The 26,581-nt window shown below is 44.3% G+C and overlaps 2 protein-coding genes across 2 annotated transcripts; one reads left to right on the top strand and one right to left on the bottom strand.

Annotated features, from left to right (window-relative positions):
• Positions 1-315: 315 nt before the first annotated feature.
• LOC123165695 (uncharacterized) lies at positions 316-3,099 on the top strand. Its single transcript, XM_044583389.1, has 3 exons — positions 316-834; positions 941-1,586; positions 2,601-3,099. Exons 1-3 carry the CDS (start codon positions 466-468, stop codon positions 2,864-2,866), a joined length of 1,281 nt encoding a protein of 426 aa, XP_044439324.1. The 5' UTR covers positions 316-465; the 3' UTR covers positions 2,867-3,099.
• Positions 3,100-5,263: 2,164 nt separating this feature from the next.
• LOC123165697 (mitochondrial outer membrane import complex protein METAXIN) lies at positions 5,264-9,743 on the bottom strand. The gene is made up of 6 exons (XM_044583390.1): positions 9,462-9,743; positions 7,509-7,858; positions 7,339-7,415; positions 6,777-6,837; positions 6,317-6,482; positions 5,264-5,735 (listed from the first exon to the last, which is right to left on the bottom strand). Exons 1-6 carry the CDS (start codon positions 9,640-9,642, stop codon positions 5,560-5,562), a joined length of 1,011 nt encoding a protein of 336 aa, XP_044439325.1. The 5' UTR covers positions 9,643-9,743; the 3' UTR covers positions 5,264-5,559.
• Between the last annotated feature and the right edge of the window lie 16,838 nt (positions 9,744-26,581).

Genomic DNA, 26,581 nt, shown 5'->3' with positions numbered 1-26,581 from the left:
ATTTGGCTCAATTGCTTAAGTTCTCGAATCTTAAGTCGTAAATGCCTAAATATTATATTTGTTATCGGATGCATAACAGATGATCAAGATAACTATGACTTTGCTTAAATGCTGAAATCTTAAATCGTAAATGCATGAATATTATATTTGTTGTCGGATGCGTAACAAACAGATGATCAAGATAAGTCCGTGAACGTCCAGCTGGATGTGGAAAATCCATGCTTAAAAAGGGAACCCAAACAGAAATACGGTGAGCATAGATAGCCACTACGGTGTCACCGTTCTTTCGCCTTTAAAAACCACTTGCAAACCACACACAAACCGAAAACCCCTGCCCCTCCATTTTTAGCAAACTTTGGCTTAAATCTACCCTCATCCGCCCCCTTCCTCCCCACTCCCTGCCACCTTCCCCCCAAACAAACAACCGTATCTTTCTACCTCCTCCGTCCTTCCCTGGCGCCGCCTATGGACGCGACATCACTTGAGGAGGAGCAGGTGGCGGCGGCGGCGGCGGCGGCAGACAATCTTGATGAGGAGGTGGAGCAGGGGGAAGAGGGGGAGGAGGAGGCCACGCCGGTGGTGCTGAAGAAGGGGCCGTGGACGACGGCGGAAGACGCCCTGCTGGTGAACCACGTGCGGCAGCACGGCGAGGGCAACTGGAACGCCGTGCAGCGCATCACCGGGCTCCTGCGCTGCGGCAAGAGCTGCCGGCTGCGCTGGACCAACCACCTCCGCCCCAACCTCAAGAAGGGCGCCTTCTCGCCGGACGAGGAGCTCCTCGTCGCGCAGCTCCACGCCCAGCTCGGCAACAAGTGGGCCCGCATGGCCACCCATGTAAGCATCAGCATTCCTCCATCCCTACCCCTTTAGATCTCCAACGCTCCATTAATGGCAGATTTGTCGAATTTGACTCTTGATGCTTGTGCTCGTACGTCAACAGCTGCCGGGGAGGACGGACAACGAGATCAAGAACTACTGGAACACGAGGGCCAAGCGGAGGCAGCGCGCTGGTCTGCCCATGTACCCGCCGGAGGTGCAGCTCCAGCTCGCGATCACCAAGCGCTGCCGGTACGCCGACTTCTCGCCCCCGCAGCAATCAGCAGGCGGCAATGTCCTGGACGCCACCGATGCGGGGTACACGAGCGCCCGCCCGCCGCCGCTGGACCTTGCCGGGCAGCTCGCCATGGCCAACCGGCCGGTGCAGTTCCTCTCCCAGACGCCCTTCTCCGCGCCGTCTTCCCCGTGGGTGAAGCCGTCGTTCGCACGCAACGCGCGCTACTTCCAGTTTCCGCATTCATCGCCCGTGTCGCCGACGACGCCGGAGCTGTCGCTGGGCCACCGCCTGCCCGGCGGCGACCGGACTCGGTTCACTCCTCTCTCTCCGTCTCCGGGGGCCAAGGTGGAGCTCCCTTCATGCCAATTGCGCCCGGCGTCACCAGACGCAGTCGCAGCCACAGACAGCAACGGCGGCGGCCTGGGCGAGGATCAGCAGAACCTCGAGGCGATGCTGCAGGAGCTGCATGATGCCATCAAGATCGAGCCGCCGAGGCACGTGAGCGGCCACGCCGAGCAGGACGGCGCCAGTGGTGAGTGGTGCTGTCGCGCGTGAAGCATTTCTCACATTTTCCATTCCTCGGAAGCATCCGAACCTTTTTTAATTTGTTGCTTTGTTGGAGAAGAGAACAAAAAACATGGTCATGATTATGATGTGAAGCATAGATTAGCAGACGAAAACCTTTTTGTTCGGGCTTCCAAATTCTCCATTTGTTTCTCCTAAAAAAACACTATATATTTTTTCTTGCCAAATTCTACCTACTTCTTGAAAAGCAAAACAAGACTAGCTGGATTATTCTAGAACTTTACAGTTCAGTTTGTTTTCATTAGGAAAATTATTTATGTTAAGGTAACTAAAGGATTTCCACACCTAGTATGCATCATGTGTATTGCTATTAGGAGTTGGACAAAATCTGAGAAATAACCTTTTTGTTTTGATTGATAGTTTTAAGGTTAGTACACAAGTGCAGGCTGCAGGTGCTACTTTTGATAGTACATAGGATATATATCTTTAGTTAGTCCTTGCAAGACAGTGACTACTTTTAATCTTTGTTCGATGATTACGTTTGCTTTATATATTTTGCCAAGTACTTTATTGCCTTTATTATTTCCCTTTCCCTTTTTCCTTCTCCAATTGTACTGCTTTACTACATACCTAATCCAATCCGATGCAGATTCATGCTCCTGTTTTGCTGTTTTATCATTGCTGGTTAGCTCCCGTAGCAACACGTCATGTTACTTCTATATATAATTCCCAAATTAACATAACCAATCAATCAGTGTAAACGTGGTCATATCTAGCTAGCACTACTTTCAGGAGATTTACTAGACAGGCTCATGAGCGATCTTGCTAGCTTTGGTAGTGCAGGACAGAATCAAATCAGAGTAGTATTTAATTTGAACACCTCAGCTTGCAACTAGCACGAAATATATAATGCATTAGGGAAGAAATGGTTACATTTTGTTTTCCTTTTGAGGAAATTGATTACATATGTGTTAGCTAGATAGATCATGGCTGTTTTTCTAACTAGTTCAGCTTCATCCAGGTGGCAACAAATCGGAGGGTGAACTACTCAAAGATGATGATGACATCGGCACACTGTTCGACATGATTATACCGAAGGCCTTCCCGATGACGGAGCCCGCACCACCGGCCATGGCGACCAACCACTCCGGCAACTCGATCTCCCAGCATGGCAGCGACGACCACAACGTCAACCTCAACGTGGATCATCTCCCGGTCATCTCATCGGAGCAGGACTGGGTCCTCGACGGTGCCTGCCAGTGGAACAACATGTCCGGCATTTGCTGACAAAGATCGATCTACCTCACATCATAATCAGGACTCGAGGCGTTATATATGTGGTGATCTTGACAAGCAAAACCATTATGAGGAGTCTGTTTTGATGCAACCTTTTTGGATGTCTTTAAGTACCTTTCTTTCCTTTGATCGAACTGGAGGATAAACCTTGTGCCTCTGCGGGCGATACATACAACTTTCTTTATTAAAGAGTTTAAATAATCATCCAAAAAGTTAGATCCAAAGGCCCAGACACAACCGCGTGATCAAAAGTTGTTTACGCGGATCATGGAGCAAGATGTTCCATGTCATTTGACTTCCTTTCGGTTATGATGACCCGAAATAAGCCATTCCATACAATTCAACCAAAATTTCACAAGGATCTTCAATACTTATCAAAAAATTTTCCCTGAAAAAAAAACAGCTAAGACTTTTTATGTCTAAACCGACGTTGTGAGTTCGAGTGTCTCCGAGTTGAAACATGTGTAGGGATAAGAAATAAAGATTAGAAGAAACGCCTAACGCATTCAACTTTGGCGTGGACTCTATGCCATTTTTCTTCTTCGAAAAATGACGGTTTTATTAACTTTGTAATGTAACATCAAAGAGATACAAAGCATAATAAGCATAGCCTGCTGCCACACATACGCACGCACACGAACCTGCAAGTCTCATAGTCTCCGCTACGAATTAAGACTGGTTTAGCTTAATTAATTGAACGTGCGAGAGCATCCATGAAAAGTTAACATCACACACACATAATTAGCATCAACTGAAGTTCGAAGAAGAATATGCGCTACAGTTTGTGCACACGAGTTAACCGAAACATAGTCTAGCAAAAGAACCTTTTTGAATGAAAAGAAAAACTTTTGGTGGCACAGATCCAGCTGGAAACATGATAGTCCGCACGCACATAATTAGCATCAATTATGTATTCCTCCCGTTCCATAGTATAACAGCGTTTTTTGACACTACAGTAGTTCCAAAAAAAAAAAGAACAACGGACAGTTTTTTAAAGTTAAAAATGATTGTATACGTTATTAAAAACGGACAGTTTGTACATACGAGTTAATGGAAACTCTTGGGTGATACTATTCCAGGTGAGAATATGCCTAGTCCTTAAACTCTTTATTATCCCTCTAATTTTCCAGGTGTGGCTCAATCAAAGCCCTACAACTACAAGCGTGAGATTCAAGCAGGGTTTGGTACGTAGTTCATCGTACAAAACAAAAAAGAAAAACAACGAAAAATAATGCAGGGTTTGGTGGTCACAAATCCGTCGTGAAATTTGCGCATACCGTGCGGGCGTGCATGGATGGTGGCTTGGCTTGCTGCCTCCGGTCTCCTCCCGTGATGCGGTGCGGTGGTGATCGACCGAGAGGAACAAGGAGCAGTTGGAACGCATGAGCGGCCACCCTCCGTCTCCATGCTAAATACGTGTTGTCCATTCTTTGCTGCTTGCTTCATGCCATAAGTTGCGCTCATTAAGGATGTTCCTCTTGTTGTGACCCCTTGCCCCTCTCCTCTGTTTCGGCGGGTTCTTTACCGGAAGCTTCTAATGTAGGGATGCAGGCGGATGTGGCCGCCGCAACATCCGTTTATATAGTACTCTCTCCGTCCCATAATATAAGAGCGTCTTTAACACTGTACTAGTGTCTTTTTTTTAAACCTACTGTACTAGTGTCGTTGGGATAGAGAGAATAGAAAATAAGCTGATTATTGTTGCTTTAATAACCACGATATAAAAGGACCGTCTTATCCAGAGAAGTCAGCAGACGTTCGATTTATCACCCCTCCCAGCGAACGTTTGCTGGTTAGCATTTTTATTAAACAACGGGCACGAACGCCGTCGGCCTGCATGATTATTCTAATGGTTGTTTCAGTTCAGGGTTTGGCCCAGAAACAGAACGGATCAAATGCAGAGGCCACCATAAAATACTTTGAATGAAGGTTAAATTATGAGGCAAACAATTTCCACATCAGGGACCCATCAAAGACGATTTTGCCAGAGTATGCACCACCTGAAGTAAAATAATATACTAGGTAATTGCTCACGGTTTTGCCAAAGAAAATCTGATGTGCTACACCGTTTATAATGCATTAAAATGTTGACACATAATCCCAGTTCCAGCCTTATTTAGATGCCGATCAAGGTAATTCCTCTGCTCTGATCCAGAATGCCCCATCCGGGTTTCCTACTCTCTTAACACGGGAGGGAAATATCATGTCATCGTTACTGGATAGGAAACCTAGAGGGGGCGGCAAAAGCAATTTTCTTTTCTTACCAGCAACAATTGTACTCCCTCTATAAACTAATATAAGAGCGTTTAGATCACTAAAGTAGTAATCTAAATGCTCTTATATTAGTTTACGGAGGGAGTACATATTTAAAAAGAAACAAAAATGACGTTCACTTCCAACCAAGCTCATTATTTAGTTAGACAGAGGGCAAATCCAAAAAAACGACTTCCAAAGACGCTCAAGTAGCTTTCCATGAAGCCATACAAAACTTGGAAGCAATGGATGCTTCACATCGGCAATCATGGAACGGCCGGCCGCTAACCAACTCAGTGTATTTTTCCCTCCTAGCTACCATACGCCCCCTGACTAGCAAAGGGAAACAAATTCCCGAAGCACCACAGCCAGCGCTGCGGCGTATTAGACCTTCAGAAAGAATCTTCTTTTAGTGTAAGAAAGGGAGGGTTTTAATCTTCATAATCCATATCATAGTCATCGTCTAGCGCAGAACTATCGACCCCACCCGTGATGGACAGGAAGGCGAGAACTGAGATGAGTTGGGCCGCGAGGAAGTACTTCGTTCTTCGCCTAGATTTCTTCTCCTCCTCTGTCCGCTCCTTAGCTTTGGGTTTCGGCTTGTAGCCTAGAAAAGATCAGGTTCATAAGAACTCAAAAGACGGTAAATGCTTCAAAAGTGCAGAATGTAAGAGAGATATAGAGGTGCAACGGCAAAGAATATTGTTTTGGTTGGATTTGTCTCCATGTTACCATCTCATTTATCTCCGTTTCAAGTGAACATTGTTAGGCCAAAGTCTCCAATACACAGTATACCTAAAAGTATTCATTGTACATGACGTGCCACAAATTGAATTTATGCAATCACTGGTGGAGCTCTCGCAGTATGCGAGGGCTGAGCAATGTATAACTATAAAATACTCATTTTCAACTTGTATCCTAAATGAGTATACATGCAAGTGCCTGTTAACACTATCTCCTTTGGAATCACTACACAGCAATGGAAGCTTATCAAATGAAGTATTTAATTAGCAATCGCTGTTAACAGAATCTCAGAACGTGAAACTAACAAAAATGATATTTATATCCATGAACAGATAAATAACTAGGAGCACATGTTCCCAATATTAACCAATCAACAAATATGAGAACTAGTAGAGATGCACTTTATGGCCTGAAGTACTATAACAGAGAAATGCATTAACTTACTTTGTCCAGAAGATGATGTTTTCCTGGGCGTGGATGATGATGGCATATCAGATGAAGCTGATCCTGCTGATGATGAGCCAACTTCCACCAATTGGACCTTGATATCCTCGGCATACTTTACCAAGTTATCATAGTTCTGCAAATAGCTTCGCAGCATAGATGTAGCCTAAGAAGCAGAACATGCCAGGAAGTTAGTCAAAACGCAACTCAAGTCATGGGTTGGACAATGTATTTTACAGCTAGTTAACGCAAAAAAAAAAAGCATACAAAGAACCTTATTATTAACATATGATGCATTTGAGAAGTGCACTCCATGACTCATGGTTCCAGGGTTACATGCAGATTATTATTGAATATCAATGTGCATTCATGTTTTAGATTCTGTAACTGAATGTTCATGTATAATGTGCTTCATTTGGGTAGAAGCAAAGCTGAGCATTCAAGGCTGAGGGCAACTCACAGGTAATGCATTAAGGACAAAAAGAACATGTCCAAGCAAAAGAGCATCAGCATCTGTAGGGCTGCAGAATTCAAAGTATAGAATGGTTAGTGTCCTGCAAATGTTACATCAATTTAAGATAAACATATGAAGAGCCACAAAGAATCAAAATGGTCAATCGTCTAGTGGTTCGGGACATCTTTCAACGAGGCAGCAGGGATTCGACTTCCATAAATCAGAGAGCATGCCACAAAACAAGGATGGCCCGCTATGCATTTCATTCTTTCTGGACCCCCCCCCCCCTCATGGTAAGCCTCTCCTTCTGATCGGGATGAGGTTCATGCCTCCCAGCTGGGGGGTGGACCCGATCGTATCCAAGCTTCATCTTTGCATTTATTGTGATTCTTTCTCAACTACTATTCGAATTCGGATAGCTTTACTCTTTCAATGTAATCCATTTTCTTTACAAAAGAAAATAAAAGACTATTTCAATTCCTATATAACTCTTATGTGTCAGAATATGAACCTAATAGAATTAAATACATTGCATATAAACAAAACGTAAGAAAAACAATAGTATTACCTATCGTCGAAAAGAAAGGATTGATCCCCTAATTTTGTAGATAAAGCATCATAAGCAGCAGTAGCCTTCCGGTATATCTGTTCAAAACAAGAAATTACAAGTATGCCATAAGCTACTAGTGCGTGACCAAAAATGAGGAATGTAAAAGTCATGAGCACAGAAGTAGTAACCTCCTCTTCTTTTTCTGCAGCATTAAGCTTTGTTATATCCATTAGTCGCTTCACATCTCTAATTTTCTTCCAGTGGAGTACCTTTCCAATAGGCCAGGGGAGATCAGAAAAGTAGATGTCTCGTGCAATGCTCCCATGAGCCCCATCATTTGCCACCCAAAGTTCGTATTGCAGAGCATCAGCAAGCCAGGTCGAAATCATGGCCTTTGTGGATAGAACATCAGAGTAAGAAACACTTGGGTGTTTTGAGGTCAAGTCAACAATTTTCTCCTCCCTGAGATACTCAATTACACCTCCATTCTCATTGTTGAATGCGACACACTCGCCAAATTCAACATATGGTATGTGATCTGTTGAATAAAGACTAAGATGTAAGGGCAGAAGAGCAGTATATATGCTTAGCAAATTGAAGGAAAACAAGTCTCTAGTTTATAGTACTGTATTAGAAAGAGCATAGTGGTATGACATTTTTTCTTTCTTTTGTCTATATTTTATCCCTTTTTTGTACTGATGATGGCAGGCCCTGGCCCGTGGTAAGTTTCTTTCCCCCTCATTAGCTGCTATAGTGAATATATCCTAGCTCTCCCCCTGATCATTCAATCCTTCTGCTGACTCTCTTTCAGTTCCATCCATCCCCACAGTATGGGAAGGATAGGTACTAGCCTCCCCTCTATCAAGTTTTCTCCCACCTATGTACATCTTGCCTAGTGCATGATTGCACAGGGGCTGTCCCTGGTGGGTGTGGATCGCATTGACCCCGATCAGCCACGGCTTTGGTGCCAACATTGCTAGAAAGGACAGGGAAAGAAAGGGGAAAGCTGTGAGGCAACACAAATGGAGTTAAAGGTGGCCATCCAACCCTGTATGCTGCTGATTCGCTTCCAATCTATCATTATTCAATTACCATCACCGCCACGCTGCCACCCACCGACTGACGTGGTGCCACGCTTTGTCATCACCTCTAACCTAGTTGGTAAGGTAATATGCATATAAAGTTTCTAGGATGTATTCATGAATTAGGACGAATATTGTCTTGCTATGTTCCAGATAGATGTATGATGATGTATTTCATCTTCTTTTTATTGGCAGCAAATAAATAGCATTGCAATTACGAGTCATTTGCATGAATAACCTTAGCTGCGCCATTCATCCAAGTATATACCCATATACAGTACCGATGTCAACAATAACAGGCTCAGTAGATCTTTCAGGAGTCGAATGCATCCCATATGAAACGAAAAAATTCCCCTCCAATGCATGGATTTTCGAAAGATGTACTACTCAAATCAAAAAAGGTTGCACAAACACATAACCGGAGCATTCTAACATTTGGTACAGCTAATAAGTTTCGGCTTGAAGCTACAAAACTAGAGCCTGAAGCCAGGCTAGGCAGCAGTCTATGAAACTGCACTGCTTAGCACATTCAGTTATCTGCTGCTACATTATTGTGTGAGTAAGGTCCTTGGTAGGATTACCTACAGTTCATAAGAAACAAACCTATCTATGCAACTATTGCTTGATTTGGTTCAGACTTTTGCTTTTTCATCGTGTTCAGAAACCCACTTCTGCTTAATTTCATGTATACGACATTCACACCTGTCTAATCAAAGTGGATAAGTCCCTCAATGAACACTAAAAGTTGGATCCGGACCTAGTACCAGACATGCAGAGGCGAGCAGGCATCCCACGGATCAGCATGCCTGATCTGTGCAGACTTGAGGACCTACACGGGACGCATCAGCTCAAGCGCAAAGGATTCGAAGCACATATGCCTCGCCAAGCAAAGCAAAATCCTCTCACGCGACCCAAACACAGAACCTAGCACAGTCAACAATTCAGGCTCAATCCTAAGCGACGACACCCAGGCGGGGGGTGCTTGGATCAGAGGGATCCAAGCTCACACAGTCCACGCGAGGAAACAGGGGCGCGGGGGAGGCGGGGGCGGAGGCTCACCGGCGTCGGGGAAGCGGTAGTCGACGTGGATGTCGAAGGGGACCTGGGACATGCGGAGGTAGAGGAGGACGGGGAGGCAGGTCGGGCAGGCGGTGGGGAGCCCGAAGCCGGGCTTCCGCGCCACCAGCGTCTTCCGCGCCGCGGCCTCCCACTCCGCCGCCGCCGTCGTCGCCGATGCCATCGCCGGGAGGTGGGAGCTTGCGGAAGGGGTTTGGTTCGGGTTTCGGGGAAACAGCGAGGGGGGCTTGGGGAAACAGGAAAAAAAAGTTTTATGCGGCGCCTCTCGTCGTCTCCTACTGCCGCCTGCTCCCTTCTTATTTTCGGCGGTTCCGTTAGATTTTGGGCTCATGGGCTCAGCCAGGCCCAAACGGCGTGACGCCGAGTCGGCCGTGAAGGACTTTCCCACCGTGTTGTCGAAGAAAAAGAGTTTCCGACCGTAAAGTCTGACAGACAGAAACTTTCTTTTACCACTCAAAAAAAAAAGGCAGAAACTTTCTGGACTTCATATTTTGTTCTTTTCTTTTCCCCTTTTTTTGCGGGGACATATTGTGTTATTTTCTGGCATACAGATCATCAAAAGGTAAACCCTTCGACAAAGATACAGTATGAGCCTTACCTGTACTAGAATTCAACTATCCTTTTAACTGAATATTCACTTTCTTCTTTCTTTGTCTGTGCACTTCCACTTCGTACCCTTCCCTCAAAACTTCTCAACAACAACAAAAAAACAAACTTGCCTCGAAACCATTCTTTTTTGCCTCTTTTGTTGCCTCTGTCAAAGCTGGAATGACTGATTCCCCTTGTTTGAAGTCGATTACGAAAGTTGAAAATGTATACACTGATGGATAGAGGAATTGAGGTTAACAACGGAAATGTTACCAATAAAAAGTGTCTTTCCACGGGAAGCAGTATTGAGGGAGGTGATTTTGTCGAGAGGAGGAGATTGTCAATCCTGCTTTGAAAGTCATCTTCTGCTCGCGAGCTCATTTGAGCTCGCGATGGACAGTAAAATTAGAAGAAAAAAGAAAAAGTGAAAAAAAATCTGAATTTGTCTGTGATGAACTTTGAAAAATGTTTTAAGTGCTTGCAAAATTTGATCATAAAATCACGTTCCTGGAAGTCGTGGCAAAAAAATCAGCACTTCGAAATGCTTTCGAAAATAACACTTTTGGAGGATCAATTTTTTTCCACAACTTCCACGGATGTCATTCTTTGATGAATTTTTGTGAGCACTGAAGACATTTGTCAGTGTTTACCACAGAAAATTTTAAATTTTTTTGATTTTTTTTCTTTAGTTTTTTTCGGATTTTACTGTTCACCCGAGCTCATTTGAGCTCGAGCTCGGAAACTCTGCGTCCATCATGCTTCCTCTTTCAAGAGAAGATTGTCTCCTATCTTACATGACCAATGGGAACAACTATAAATGATGCGACATCAATTCCCAGGAGAGATCTTGCTGGTAACATTATCTGGAAATTGCATAGTTCTAATCATGTCTCTACTAAATCTATGTAGGGCAGGCTGGAAAAAGATTTAGCCAGGGATAACTATAAGTCGATTTGAGAGTCTAAGACTCCTTTCAAAATACAAATATTTCTATGGCAGTTGCTCCAGGATGTTGTTCTAACTAGCGAAGAGCTACTCCAGGATACTGTTCTAACTAGGGAAGTGATGAGGAAAAGACAATAGCTTGGCAATCCATCCTATTATTTTTGTGACCAGGTGGAGTCATCGCAACGTCTTTTATTCCGGAGCCATGTGGCTCTAGTGATTTCGATGCAGTGCTAGGAACTGATATTTGCCCCAATTCTCTGTGGCAATACTATGTGTGGTTTTATAATTTCATTCCGGTGAATAAAAAAACTTTACGTAATTGGTTTGGCTTCTATATATCAGGCTATTTGGCTAGCATGAAATCGTGCTACATTTGAGAATAGATAGATCAAAACTCCTTTTGAGGTTGTGTTTACCGCTTTCTCCTTTCTATTATGTTGAGCAAAGATGTAGAAGTTGGACATGGTTGATGTTGCTATGACCAGTAGTAACAGCAGCACCGCAAGGACAAGAACTCTGGCCAGCAAATTAGTGGCCGGCCGCGAGAAACAGCGCTATCTATTGAGTGTTTGATGGCGGCAAAATTTTGTATTTTGACCCTTTAACTATAGTTTTGCAGAATCTGACCTTGTTGCAAAAAAATAGTGATCTGACCCTTTTTCTACCGCCAGGGTCTATGACGATAGAGTTGAACAGCCTACCGCAGTGGCCATCGGTGGTAGGTTGACGGCAGCTCCCGTCAACCTGCCGTTTCTGATATGACGTGTCCTAACTGCCCTACCGCCGAGGCATACAGCGGTAGGGTAGCTAAAGCTACCGTCGAGGGGGGTGGCGGTAGGGTGTGGTGCGCCTGCGCGGGCGAAAGCTTGCTGTGACAGAAAACGGAACTACTTCTGCGGTAGGTTTTCACACCCTACCGCCACACCCAGCGGCGGTAGGGTGTGCTAGGCGCATCAACATTCTGTGACTGAAAATGGGGGGTTTCGTGCGATAGGTTTTCATATTTGCAAGCTGTGAAAACCTACCGCCGTGGTGCCTGGCGGTAGGGTCCTCTCACTTATTTTTCTATAAAAACTTGACCATTTGAATTACAAATATGACACTAACAGATAAACACACAACATCAAATAGTGTTTGCATATGAAAATATGATGACCTCACACATTATAGATAGCAATCGACATATCTAATAAGTTCAACATATCAAATAGGTTCAACATAGTAAAATAGGTAGCAATAACACAAAACTGAGTAGTTCAACATGGCACAACTACTTTAACTAAGCAAGTTCAACACGACAACATCACTCTAGTTCCTCCCCCTCCCCCTCTTGGCGGCACGCTCCTCGTTTCTCTTTGAGCGGCCTTCGTCCGGCTTCTTCGGGCAATGACGAGGATGCTCTTTCTGGAAAGGTGATGGGCTCAAAACATCCTGGTGTGGATGAGCCTCTTCTCCTGGGTTGGCTGAGTCGGTGGAGGGAGAGGAAGAGGGAGGAGGTCGGCCCTAGGGGGCACACCATAAGGGGGCAGTCCTACTAGGACTCCCAGCCCTAGTAGGATTCAGCCCCCCTTCTTTTCCTTCTCATGGAGGGGGAAAGGGGGAAAGGAGAGGGAGTAGGAAAAGGAAAGGGGGGTGGCGCCCCCTTCCCTAGTCCAATTCGACCTCATCCCTTGTGGGGGGCGCACCAGCCCCTTGTGGGCTGGTTAGCCTCCCTCCTATGCCCCATATGGCCCATATCTTTCCCTGGGGGGTTCCGGTAACCCCTCCGGTACTCCGGTATGTACCCGATACACTCCGGAACCCTTCCGGTGTTCGAATACTACTTTCCAATATATCAATATTTACCTCTCGACCATTTCGAGACTCCTCGTCATGTCCATGATCTTATCCGGGACTCTGAACAAACTTCGGTCACCAAAACACATAACTCATAATACAAATCGTCATCGAACGTTAAGCGTGCGGACCCTACGGGTTCGAGAACTATGTAGACATGACCGAGACACATCTCCGGTCAATAACCAATAGCGGAACCTTGATGCTCATATTGGTTCCTACATATTCTACGAAGACCTTTATCGGTCAAACCGCAATAACAACATACGTTATTCCCTTTGTCATCGGTATGTTACTTGCCCGAGATTCGATCGTCGGTATCATCATACCTAGTTAAATCTCGTTACCGGCAAGTCTCTTTACTCGTTTCGTAATGCATCATCCCGTAACTAACTCATTAGTCACATTGCTTGCAAGGCTTATAGTGATGTGCATTACCGAAAGGGCCCAGAGATACCTCTCCGATACTCGGAGTGACAAATCCTAATATTGATATATGCCAACCCAACAAACACCTTCGGAGACACATGTAGAGCATCTTTATAATCACCCAGTTACGTTGTGATGTTTGATAGCACACAAGGTGTTTCTCCGGTATTCGGGAGTTGCATAATCTCATAGTCAGAGGAATATGTATAAGTCATGAAGAAAGCAATAGCAATAAAACTTAACGATCATTATACTAAGCTAACGGATGGGTCTTGTCCATCACATCATTCTCCTAATGATGTGATCCCGTTCATCAAATGACAACACATGTCTATGGTTAGGAAACTTAACCATCTTTGATTAACGAGCTAGTCAAGTAGAGGCATACTAGTGACACTCATTTTGTCTATGTATTCACACATGTATCAAGTTTCCGGTTAATACAATTCTAGCATGAATAATAAACATTTATCATGATATAAGGAAATATAAATAACAACTTTATTATTGCCTCTAGGGCATATTTCCTTCATTTACCTCATTGAGAGGGGCCGAACCTGGGTAAAACTCTCTATGTCCTTTGTCCCATTCAACCCCTTCGAGCTAACCTAGTTGCGGTGGCTCCACACCTAAGTCCTTTTGCTAGGGCATCTATCGTGTTTGACTCAAATGTCCAAATTAAGCAACTTGGATCCTAGTGCATTTACAATCTAGTTGATGATGCCATTAGTAGGTAACCAAGCAATTCATGAATAGATAATTGATGTTTTGTGCTTTTCACAGCCAGTGCTTCCGTTGACAATAATATGACTCTTAGCGGGTAAGAGATGGGATGAAACTACCGCAGGGAATGTAGCATTGATGGTGGAATGAGAAATGTAATGGGTGCACCTTGAATCTAGCTCTTAGCATGGCTTTTCTCCGTTGCTGACTATAATACATTGTATAGAATGAAAAAAACACGTCACCATCAACGATGACACGACGATTTGTTTGACCAAGAACCCATGAGTGGTGTGTATCGATCTTTGCGATGAGAAGTGACTTAGAATGTATATCATGACCGACAATAAGCGCCACCTGAGACTAGACTACATCGTGTTGCCATGACATGGCTCGAAAGTGTCTGGTAGTTTTTAAGTGAAACCCCCTTAAGTGTATATAAGAGTGATTCTATATTGGAGCGTCTAGTTTTCATGTTGTGCTGACAAGATGATTGTCTCTGGATACAAGTTTCCACACGCCAATCAGAACTAGAGTTGTGTGTGATACGTCCACCAACTGCTCTTGATAAGAGTTGTCTGCAATACATAAATTTTGCAGGCGGCCCTTATTTGGAGGCACCAACCAAAGTAGCCTGATCACCATCAAGTTTAGCGGAGCCATATATGACCTCCTGGCTTACATGAAGGTTTTATGTTGGTGATAATTACATCTCGGTGTGAGATTCACCGGTGTGAATCAAATTAATAGACTGGAGCAATTAGTTGACTCCTCATATATATGTCAACGTGAGGATGATGATCTTGTGTACATCTTGCATAAGATCTAATCCATTTGTCATATTTGAAGTCAGTTCTACAACCACATAGCAAATGTCCTATTGATGGTTTTTCGAGCATCAACAATGGTAAATATGAACAATTAAAGTATGTACCCTTTGTTGTAACAAGAAATGCATCCAAATTCAAATTAGGACATGAAACCAGAGGTGGTTGTACTTGTACACCATAATAACACGACATCTCTAATCAACTCATCACATGATGGTACTCGTACGATGTCAGGCTACTAATAACGTGCCCCCTAAATGTAATATACATGGTTGATCTGTGTATGCAACAATCATATCAAAGGCATGTGAGCATATGACACGAATAAAAACAAGATTATACATGTATGACGTCGCACTAGTATTCATGTTGCCCCCTAGATGTAATATCCATGATTCATACGCGTATGGTGCAATCATATGATCATATCAAAGACAATATGATTCTGCCATAAAAGGCGAAGATAGCAAATCAAATTGACTAGAATAGATGTGGTGCATGTGCTGAAAGTGAAGATAAATGTGTGTGTACAATCCGATAAATGCATTGTGGTGAGCTACCGAAGCACCTTCACATCAGCAATTTCGAAGGGATAAATATAGTTCTAGTACAAGTCTCGTAGTCATGTTCCTTAGTTATGATGAATGAAGGTCATCCACCTATTCAAGAAGTAGAATCACGTTCTATCTGAGTGAGTGGCATGGGCTTGAGAAACATCGAGGATTATTCTACTGCTGCGTTGAGGTTCACAAGAGCCGGATGGACGTCTCTCTTGGCGATGGCCTTTACTTCTTAGGAAAACTTTTGCTTCTCTAACAAAATCATGGCGTTATAAAAGCCACACGGGCTCCTCTTGTAGACTTCAAAAATGTAGTCTTGTGCCCTCTTCCTGTAGGTAGACTTGAGAAATGTACAATTATATCATTCCGTCTGTATCATTCGTAACTTCAAGTGGTTCAGAAATAATAACATGAAGAGAGCAAGGTCAGATAAACATGAAACTCTACTGGACCTAGCCAGTGCCCCAAAACACAACTTGGGCCGGAGAAATGTAGCGACCAGACCTCAAATGGTCTGTGCTGCTGTGCACCAGTGTCATCCCTGGATCAGTAATGCTGACACGCACAGTACAAATGGTGGATTTATAACAGAATAGCAATCACACACTTATTACATCGAATATCTCCAAAGAGAATAAGTATGATAAACATGGCTTAAGGCCATCTAACAATGATAACAGCGGAAGACTTGGAAGATAAGTGAGTCCATCAACTCCAGCGGCATCACTGAGTATAAGACCACGACCTAAGGCACCTTACTCGTCGTCTGAAAAGTCTGCAACATGAAACGTTGCAGCCCGAAAACGGGTCAGCACATAGAATATGCTGGCAATGTAACACATAGAGAGTAATGAATAGTAATGATACTATACTACATGCATATATGGCTGGTGGAAAGCTCTATGGTTACAGTTTTGCGAAAAGCCAATTTTATCCTACTTCAAAGGAATAAATTTTATTTAACTATCATGGTGGTTGTTAAACATTGAGAAGGTACCTCCAACTCAATCCCAATTAAGTGTCATCATTAACCCAACAAAATTAATTAAAAGTAACATGGTGATGAGATTCAAATGATAATCCAGGTACTAGATACTCAAGTTGTCCATAACCGGGGACACGGCTAACCATGATTAGATTGTACACTCTGCAGAGGTTTGCGCACTTTTCCCCACAAGACTCGATCGCCTCCGCTTGATTCTCGCACTACATGATGTTTGAGAAACGGATGACCGAGACACAGTCTTTCAGAAACAATCACTCTTTACTCTGGATGGACCGGTACACCTATTTTCCCCTACATCTGCTAGCCCACCTCTTCAAGAGATCCTGTAACCTACTCAACTATGCTAGAGCCCATAATAGCTTGTGGCTGCACACGGAAGTTTCTAGCATGAATAATCTTATGATCCCTTTGAGCCTGGGTGGCGGACCTTATAAAATCAGACAACACTGGGTTCTCCAGGTGCCTCAATCCACCCAGATGTGAGTTTTAGTTGCCACCTTAGGTTGAACCATTAATAAACATCTCACATCTGTCATGAATATCTCTCAAACCCAATCCACGTCTACGAGCATAGCATGGCAATAATAAAAGCAACGTAGAAGTAACTCCCAAGGGTTTGAATAGAAAACAGGTAATAGGTACTACCTCAACTACTTCCCAGTTCCCACAATTTAATTAGATCCTAATCATGCAATGTTTGAGGAATAGATCTAATGCAATAAAAACTGGGTATGGAAAGTATGATCAAAGTGTTACTTGCCTTGCTGATGATCCGCAAAACCTAACGAGTCGAAGTAACAAGCGGCACACTCTAGGTACTCTACCGCAAACAAACAAGCATACAATCAGTACTCATCTAATGCATAGGTAAAAACTCGAATGAAAGATCCAACCAGAAAGTTCAACTTAAGAACTCCGGTTTGCAAAAAGAATCAACTCGAAAGAAGCAACGAAAGTCAAACTGTGAAAGAAAGAAACTTCGTTTGCTAATCTGGATCTAGGTCAAATTTTACTGTAGCAAAAACTTGTTTGAGTAGGTTAAACGGAAAGAGAATTTCGAGAAGAAACTCTAGGCGCTTGAATCGCCTGATTCCGATAAACGAGCGAGAAGTTAAACAGAATCGAAGATTCGATCAGAAATCGAATATGAGAAAATATCGGAAAAATTCGACAAAAAAGAAAAACGGACGAACGATTAAAGAACGGACGTTCGTTAACAGAGAAAAAACGACGAACGCGTTCGCTAAAACGAACGGTTCGGTAAACACTCGCAAAATAATAAAACCGAAAAAAACCGATCTAGGTTTTTTTTTTAAACGAAGGGTTTTTTTTTAAAACGAAAACCGGCAACGACGAAACGGGGCAGCGGCAGTACCTCGTCGGGGCGGCTCCGGCGGGGCTCCGGGCTCGGGCGGCGGGGTGCGGGGCTCGGGGGGTGCGGGCGAGGCGAGGGGCGGCGGCTTCCCGTGCGGCGGCGGCGGCGGGCAAGTGCGGGCGGCGGCGGCTCGGCGATGAGGGCGGCGGCAGCGACGATGAGAGGAAAAGAGAGAGGGGGGTATTTAAAGGGGGGGGGGGTCCGAAGGTAGCTTGGGGAAGGGGGCGGCCGGCGGGTGCCGTGCGGGTGCCGGACTCGGCGGCGGCGGCGTCGCTCCCGTGCGCGGAGAGGAGAGCGCGGGGTGGGCCGGCGCTCGGCTGGGCTTCGGCCCAGCGGGCGTCGCGCGTTTTTTTAATAAGTTCCGCGGAAAATAATTCGTAGAAAAATAAATAAAAATCAGAAAAATATAAAATAAATTTTTCCCCGTCTAGTTAGAAAATCTAGAATAGGGTGAACATTTTTTTAAATCAAAATAAATATTTTGAAAACATGCAATATTTTTAATGCAATAAAAATTGCAAATAAAATCCAAATAAATTCCAATAAATGATTTTAACATTTTTCCTCTAGTATTTGAATTGTTTTGGAGAAGTCATATTTTCTCCTCTCGTTTATTTTATTTAATGAAATATTTTTCCGGAGGGAAAATAATTAAAACCAAAATCCTCGTCTTATTATTTGATGAAAATCAAATACGAAAATTCGAGAAAATCCCCAACTCTCTCCGAGGGTCCTTGAGTTGCTTAGGATTTATCGAGGATTTGTCAAAATGCAATTAAAACATGATATGCAATGATGATCTATGTATAACATACCAAATTGAAAATTTGGGATGTTACAAACCTACCCCCCTTAAGATGAATCTCGCCCTCGAGATTCGGGTTGGCTAGAAAACAGGTGGGAGTGGTCTTTCCGTAGATCTTCCTCTTGCTCCCAAGTGGCTTCATCCTCCGTGTGGTGACTCCACTGGACTTTGCAAAACTTGATAACCTTGCTGCGGGTAACTCGGCTGGCATACTCGAGAATCTTAACTAGCTTCTCCTCATAAGTCAAATCACTTTCCAACCGAATCGCTTCCAGTGGCACAGTATCTCTCAGCGGTATCTCAGCCATCTCTGTGTGGCACTTCTTCAACTGCGAAACGTGAAATACATCATGTACTCCAGACAATCCTTCGGGCAATTCCAGCTTGTAAGCAACTTCTCCCATACGTTCCAACACTCTGTATGGTCCGATAAAACGGGGCGCTAACTTTCCTTTAACTCCAAAGCGCTTCACTCCACGAAGTGGTGATACTCGAAGATACACTCTGTCTCCGACTTCGTGAACTGTCTCTTTTCGTTTAGAATCAGCATAACTCTTCTGCCTGGACTGGGCTACCTTGAGCCTATCGCGAATCAACCTCACTTTCTGTTCAGACTCCTTAATCAAATCTGGTCCAAACAACTGACGGTCTCCAACTTCGTCCCATAACAACGGTGTTCTACACCTCCTTCCGTACAAAGCTTCGAAAGGGGCCATCTTCAAACTGGTCTGATAACTGTTGTTATAAGAAAACTCCGCATATGGCAAATTGTCGTCCCAACTAGATCCATAATCTAGTGCACATGCTCTCAACATGTCCTCCAAAATCTAGTTGACTCTCTCGGTCTGTCCATCTGTCTGTGGGTGAAATGCTGTACTGAATTCCAGCCTGGTTCCCAATGTTTCATGTAACTGCTTCCAAAACTTCGAGGTAAATTGGGTTCCTCTGTCCGATACAATGGTCCTCGGAACTCCATGCAGACATACGATCCTGGTCATGTATATCTTTGCCAACTTAGCACTGGTGTAAGTGGTCTTCACTGGAATGAAATGAGCCACTTTCGTCAAACGGTCGACTACAACCCATATTGAGTCATAGCCTGAACGAGTCCTGGGTAATTCTGTGATAAAATCCATGCCTATTTTATCCCACTTCCATTCAGGTATCGGCAATGGCTGTAGCAATCCTGCTGGCTTCTGATGCTCTGCCTTCACTCTCTGACATACATCACAAACTGCTACATACTCCGCAATATCCTTCTTCATTCCGGTCCACCAGAAAGTATTCTTCAAATCCAAATACATCTTGGTATTCCCTGGGTGAATCGAGTACGGTGAATCATGGGCTTCTTGCAAAATCAACTTCCTGATCTCCGGATCATTTGGCACATATACGCGGTCCTCAAACCATAAGGTATCGTGCTCATCCTCACGAAATCCCTTGGCTTTTCCTTTGCTCATCTTCTCCTTTATCTCTTCAATCTCCTTGTCTGTCTTCTGAGCTTCTCTGATCCTTTCCATCAAGGTAGACTGAATCTCCAATGTCGCTAAATAGCCTCTAGGGACTATCTCCAAACATAGCTCGCGAAGGTCCTCGGCTAACTCCTGAGGTAACTCTCCTGTCATGAGGGTGTTGACATGACTCTTGCGGCTCAACGCGTCTGCTACTACGTTAGCCTTTCCTGGGTGATAATGCAATCTCATATCATAATCTTTAATGAGCTCCAACCATCTCCTCTGTCTGAGATTTAACTCCTTCTGCGTGAAAATATACTTCAAACTCTTGTGATCCGTGTACACCTCACAATGGTTTCCGATGAGAAAATGTCTCCACGTCTTCAATGCATGCACCACGGCTGCTAATTCCAAATCGTGCGTAGCATAATTCTTCTCATGTGGTTTAAGTTGTCGTGAAGCATATGACACAACTCTTCCTTCCTGCATGAGCACTGCTCCAAGTCCTCGACGAGAAGCGTCGCAATATACTTCATAGTCCTTGCGTTGATCTGGCAGAATCAACACTGGTGAGGTAACCAATCGTTTCTTCAACTCCTGGAAACTAGCTTCACATTCCTCAGTCCAATTGAATTTGGTGTCCTTCTTCAATAGCTCAGTCATGGGCTTAGCAATCCTTGAGAAATTCTCGATGAATCTTCGGTAGTATCCTGCAAGTCCAAGAAAACTCCAGATTTCTCCAACTGTCATGGGTGATTCCCAACTTGTCACTGTGTCGACCTTGGCAGGGTCTACTGCTATTCCTTCTCCAGAAATAACATGTCCAAGGAATCCAACTTCCTTCAGCCAAAACTCACATTTGCTGAACTTGGCATATAACTGATGTTCTCTGAGCTTCTCAAGTACCAATCGTAAATGCTCCTCATGCTCTTCCTCATCCTTGGAAAAGATTAAAATATCATCAATGAACACCACGACGAACTTATCCAAAAACTCCATAAACACTTTGTTCATCAGGTTCATGAAATAGGCAGGTGCGTTAGTCAGTCCAATTGACATAACGGTATACTCATACAATCCATATCTGGTGGTAAAAGCCGTCTTGGGTATATCCTGCTCTCGAATCTTTAACTGATGGTATCCTGATCGTAGATCGATCTTGGAAAATACTTTAGCTCCTTGTAGGCGGTCAAACAAATCATTGATCATCGGCAGTGGGTACTTGTTTTTGATGGTCACTTCATTCAATCCTCGGTAATCAACAACCATCCTCAGCGATCCATCTTTCTTCTCCACTAGAAGTACTGGGGATCACCAAGGTGACGAACTTGGGCGAATATAGCCTTTATCCAGTAACTCCTTGATCTGCTTCTTAATTTCCTCCAAATCCTTTGCGGGCATCCTGTACGGTCTCTTAGATATTGGCCCTGTGCCTGGCAAAAGTTCAATCAAGAACTCAATGTCTCTATCTGGTGGCATGCCTGGCAACTCTTCTGGAAATACATCCGGATAATCCTTCACCACTGGTACTTCCTCCTGTACAACTCCTGATAAGGAATTTAATTGTGTCCTCTTCGGCATATGCCGGGATACATACTTGATCCTTTTTCCTTCCGGGGTGGTAAGCAAAATTGTCTTGCTGGCACAATCGATGTTTCCTCCATACAACGATAGCCAATCCATTCCCAAAATCACATCCAAACCTTGCGATTCCAAAACAATGAGGTCTGAGGGGAAAACATGCCTACCAATGGCCAATGGTATCTGAAAACATCCTTGGGTGGCCATATACTCTGCTCCTGGCGAGGTTACTAACATAGGGGTTTTGAGAACTTGGGTGGACATCTTAAACTTATTCACGAATCCCCTTGATATGTATGAATGCGATGCACCAGTATCGAAAAGAACGGTTGCAGTAAATGACTTAACCAAAAACTTACCTATTACTGCATCAGGCTGAGCTTCAACCTCCTCCACGCTCACGTGGTTCACATGCCCTTTGTTGAACGGGTTCGGCTTCTTCCCAGAGCTTCCATTGCCATTTCCATTTTGGGCTTCAGGACAATCAGTAGCATAATGTCCAGTCTTCTGGCACTTGAAACAAGTAATGTGACTTAGATCCCTCTTGGTTGGGGTAGATGGGTTGGTGCGGTTCTGTCCGTTTCCTCCTCCATTCCCATTACCATTCTTGGAGCCATTATGGTGTGCGAACTACCTCTTCCATGGGTATGCTGAAACTGTCCTCCCGGCTTCGGGGTAAATCGTGGCTTCTGCTGGGCTCCAGAATTGTACTTCCCTTGTCCATACTTCCTCTTGCGGTTTTCAATCTGTTGTTGCTTCCCTTCAATCATGAGAGCTCTATCTACCAGCTCCTGGTAGTTGTTGAAGGTTGCTACCATCAACTGCATACTCAGTTCATCATTCAGTCCTTCCAAAAATTTCTCCTGCTTGGCAGCATCTGTAGCAACGTCATCTGGTGCATAACGTGCTAACTTACTGAATTCCTCCACATACTGGCCTACGGTGCGTCCTCCTTGGCGTAGGTTACGAAACTCATGCTTCTTCATAGCCATAGCTCCTGCTGAAACATGAGCTGTACGGAAAGCTTGCTGAAACTGGTCCCATGTGACAGTGTCAATAGGGTGCGTGGCTGTATAATTCTCCCACCATGATGCTGCGGGTTCATCAAGCTGATGTGCGGCAAAACGCACTCTTTCCGCATCTGTGCATCCTGCAGTGGTCAACTCCCTTCCAACTTTGCGGAGCCAATCATCTGCTACAATCGGCTCGGTGCTACTGGAAAACACCGGCGGGTTTAGCCTTAAGAAACGGGCTAAGTGATCAACAGGTGGTGGTGGCGGTGGGTTGTTGTTGTTGTTGTTGCCTTGGTTCTGCACTAACACTTGCATCAGGGCATTCTGTTGCTGAATCAACTGGGTGATCTCTGGCGGGAAAACAAATCCGGTGTCGCGTCTCGGAGGCATCTGATAGGTTTAGAAAAGATGAGAGTTAAGAATAGAATGAGGTCTAGAGAGAAAACACTACCCATATGCTCATGAGACAAATACAATCAATATCACTCAATCAATTCAAACAAGGCAAAACAATCGATCTAACTAGCGTTACAAAGTGCTTGAACTATACTATTAAATGGGGGAAAACTACTACTGATATGGTGGTCTACTAGAAATTCTGATCCGTTGAAGACTCCATGATGTCTGCTCCAGCTTCATCAACCCAGTCGTCTTCACTTGGTTCTGAGTCGGTGTCGTCGATGATGATGTAGTTATCCGGACAAGTGCATTCGTCGACTTCTGCTTTTGGCACTGGATTTCCCACGAATACTCCAATCTTCTTCTCCAGGTCGTCATTCTTCCCTACTAGTGCGTTGATTTCCTCCAAATAATCTTCGCGTGTAGCCTTGAGTTCTTCTTGGAGCTCCTTGATCTTCGTTAATGCCTTCTTCAGTTCTTCCTTGTCCGTGCACATCTGGTTCTCCTGGCGACGAATATGTTGGTTCTGCTCCTGGATGAAAGCTGCAATTGATCCATCCTTCTTGGTTCTGATCATCTCCCATTGCGCGTCTCGACGTCCACAAATTTGGTAAATTGTATCCTTAAGCTCCTGGTGGTAGACTTCTCCAATGCGTCCCATGGCGATGTGTGCGGCCATGCTCTTCCCTAAACTCCAAGTTGGTGCTTCGAAAACCAATCTTATGGCACTAAACATCCTTCCTGGAATGATAACTTGAATCTTCCAGCTCTCCTCTTCGGGTAATGTGGCGTTGTAGGTTCCGGTGATGCTTGGTATTCCTATATTCAAGTACTTGGTGACTTCCTTCAAGTGTCGGCCAAACGGCGTGTCTTCATCTGGTTGCATGAACTTGCTCCTTGCATTCGCCATTCCTAAAAGAGTAGAAAAGGAGAGGGGGTCAGAAATGAGAAGAGAGAAGCTTTCTAGGGCTTAAGCTTAGTGGTCGTGTCCTACAGTCAGCGTGTGCTCTGATACCTGGTCTGTGCTGCTGTGCACCAGTGTCATCCCTGGATCAGTAATGCTAACACGCACAGTACAAATGGAGGATTTATAACAGAGTAGCAATCACACACTTATTACATCGAATATTTCCAAAGAGAATAAGTATGATAAACATGGCTTAAGGCCATCTAACAACGATAACAGCGGAAGACTTGGAAGATAAGTGAGTCCATCAACTCCAGCGGCATCACTGAGTATAAGACCACGACCTAAGGCACCTTACTCGTCGTCTGAAAAGTCTGCAACATGAAACGTTGCAGCCCGAAAACGGGTCAGCACATAGAATATGCTGGCAATGTAACACATAGAGAGTAATGAATAGTAATGATACTATACTACATGCATATATGGCTGGTGGAAAGCTCTATGGTTACAGTTTTGCGAAAAGCCAATTTTATCCTACTTCAAAGGAATAAATTTTATTTAACTATCATGGTGGTTGTTAAACATTGAGAAGGTACCTCCAACTCAATCCCAATTAAGTGTCATCATTAACCCAACAAAATTAATTAAAAGTAACATGGTGATGAGATTCAAATGATAATCCAGGTACTAGATACTCAAGTTGTCCATAACCGGGGACACGGCTAACCATGATTAGATTGTACACTCTGCAGAGGTTTGCGCACTTTTCCCCACAAGACTCGATCGCCTCCGCTTGATTCTCGCACTACATGATGTTTGAGAAACGGATGACCGAGACACAGTCTTTCAGAAACAATCACTCTTTACTCTGGATGGACCGGTACACCTATTTTCCCCTACATCTGCTAGCCCACCTCTTCAAGAGATCCTGTAACCTACTCAACTATGCTAGAGCCCATAATAGCTTGTGGCTGCACACGGAAGTTTCTAGCATGAATAATCTTATGATCCCTTTGAGCCTGGGTGGCGGACCTTATAAAATCAGACAACACTGGGTTCTCCAGGTGCCTCAATCCACCCAGATGTGAGTTTTAGTTGCCACCTTAGGTTGAACCATTAATAAACATCTCACATCTGTCATGAATATCTCTCAAACCCAATCCACGTCTACGAGCATAGCATGGCAATAATAAAAGCAACGTAGAAGTAACTCCCAAGGGTTTGAATAGAAAACAGGTAATAGGTACTACCTCAACTACTTCCCAGTTCCCACAATTTAATTAGATCCTAATCATGCAATGTTTGAGGAATAGATCTAATGCAATAAAAACTGGGTATGGAAAGTATGATCAAAGTGTTACTTGCCTTGCTGATGATCCGCAAAACCTAACGAGTCGAAGTAACAAGCGGCACACTCTAGGTACTCTACCGCAAACAAACAAGCATACAATCAGTACTCATCTAATGCATAGGTAAAAACTCGAATGAAAGATCCAACCAGAAAGTTCAACTTAAGAACTCCGGTTTGCAAAAAGAATCAACTCGAAAGAAGCAACGAAAGTCAAACTGTGAAAGAAAGAAACTTCGTTTGCTAATCTGGATCTAGGTCAAATTTTACTGTAGCAAAAACTTGTTTGAGTAGGTTAAACGGAAAGAGAATTTCGAGAAGAAACTCTAGGCGCTTGAATCGCCTGATTCCGATAAACGAGCGAGAAGTTAAACAGAATCGAAGATTCGATCAGAAATCGAATCTGAGAAAATATCGGAAAAATCCGACGAAAAAGAAAAACGGACGAACGGTTAAAGAACGGACGTTCGTTAACAGAGAAAAACCGACGAACGCGTTCGCTAAAACGAACGGGTCGGTAAATGCTCGCAAAATAATAAAACCGAAAAAAAACCGATCTAGGGTTTTTTTTTGAAAAACGAATGGTTTTTTTTAAAACGAAAACCGGCAATGACGAAACGGGGCAGCGGCAGTACCTCGTCGGGGCGGCTCCGGCGAGGGCTCCGGCGGGGCTCCGGGCTCGGGCGGCGGGGTGCGGGGCTCGGGGGGGGGGGTGCGGGCGAGGCGAGGGGCGGCGGCTCCCGGCGGCGGCGGCGGCTTCCCGTGCGGCGGCGGCGGCGGGCAAGTGCGGGCGGCGGCGGCTCGGCGATGAGGGCGGCGGCGGCGGCGATGAGAGGAAAAGAGAGAGGGGGGGTATTTAAAGGGGGGGGGGGTCCGAAGGTAGCTTGGGGAAGGGGGCGCCCGGCGGGTGCCGGACTCGGCGGCAGCGGCGTCGCTCCCGTGCACGGAGAGGAGAGCGCGGGGTGGGCCGGCGCTCGGCTGGGCTTCGGCCCAGCGGGCGTCGCGCGTTTTTTTAATAAGTTCCGCGGAAAATAATTCGTAGAAAAATAAATAAAAATCAGAAAAATATAAAATAAATTTTCCCCGTCTAGTTAGAAAATCTAGAATAGGGTGAACATTTTTTAAATCAAAATAAATATTTTGAAAACATGCAATATTTTTAATGCAATAAAAATTGCAAATAAAATCCAAATAAATTCCAATAAATGATTTTAACATTTTTCCTCTAGTATTTGAATTGTTTTGGAGAAGTCATATTTTCTCCTCTCGTTTATTTTATTTAATGAAATATTTTTCCGGA

Source organism: Triticum aestivum, chromosome 7D (assembly GCF_018294505.1).
Source record: "Triticum aestivum cultivar Chinese Spring chromosome 7D, IWGSC CS RefSeq v2.1, whole genome shotgun sequence".
Classification (NCBI taxonomy): Eukaryota; Viridiplantae; Streptophyta; class Magnoliopsida; order Poales; family Poaceae; genus Triticum; species Triticum aestivum.
This window is presented reverse-complemented; position numbering and strand designations above follow the sequence as displayed.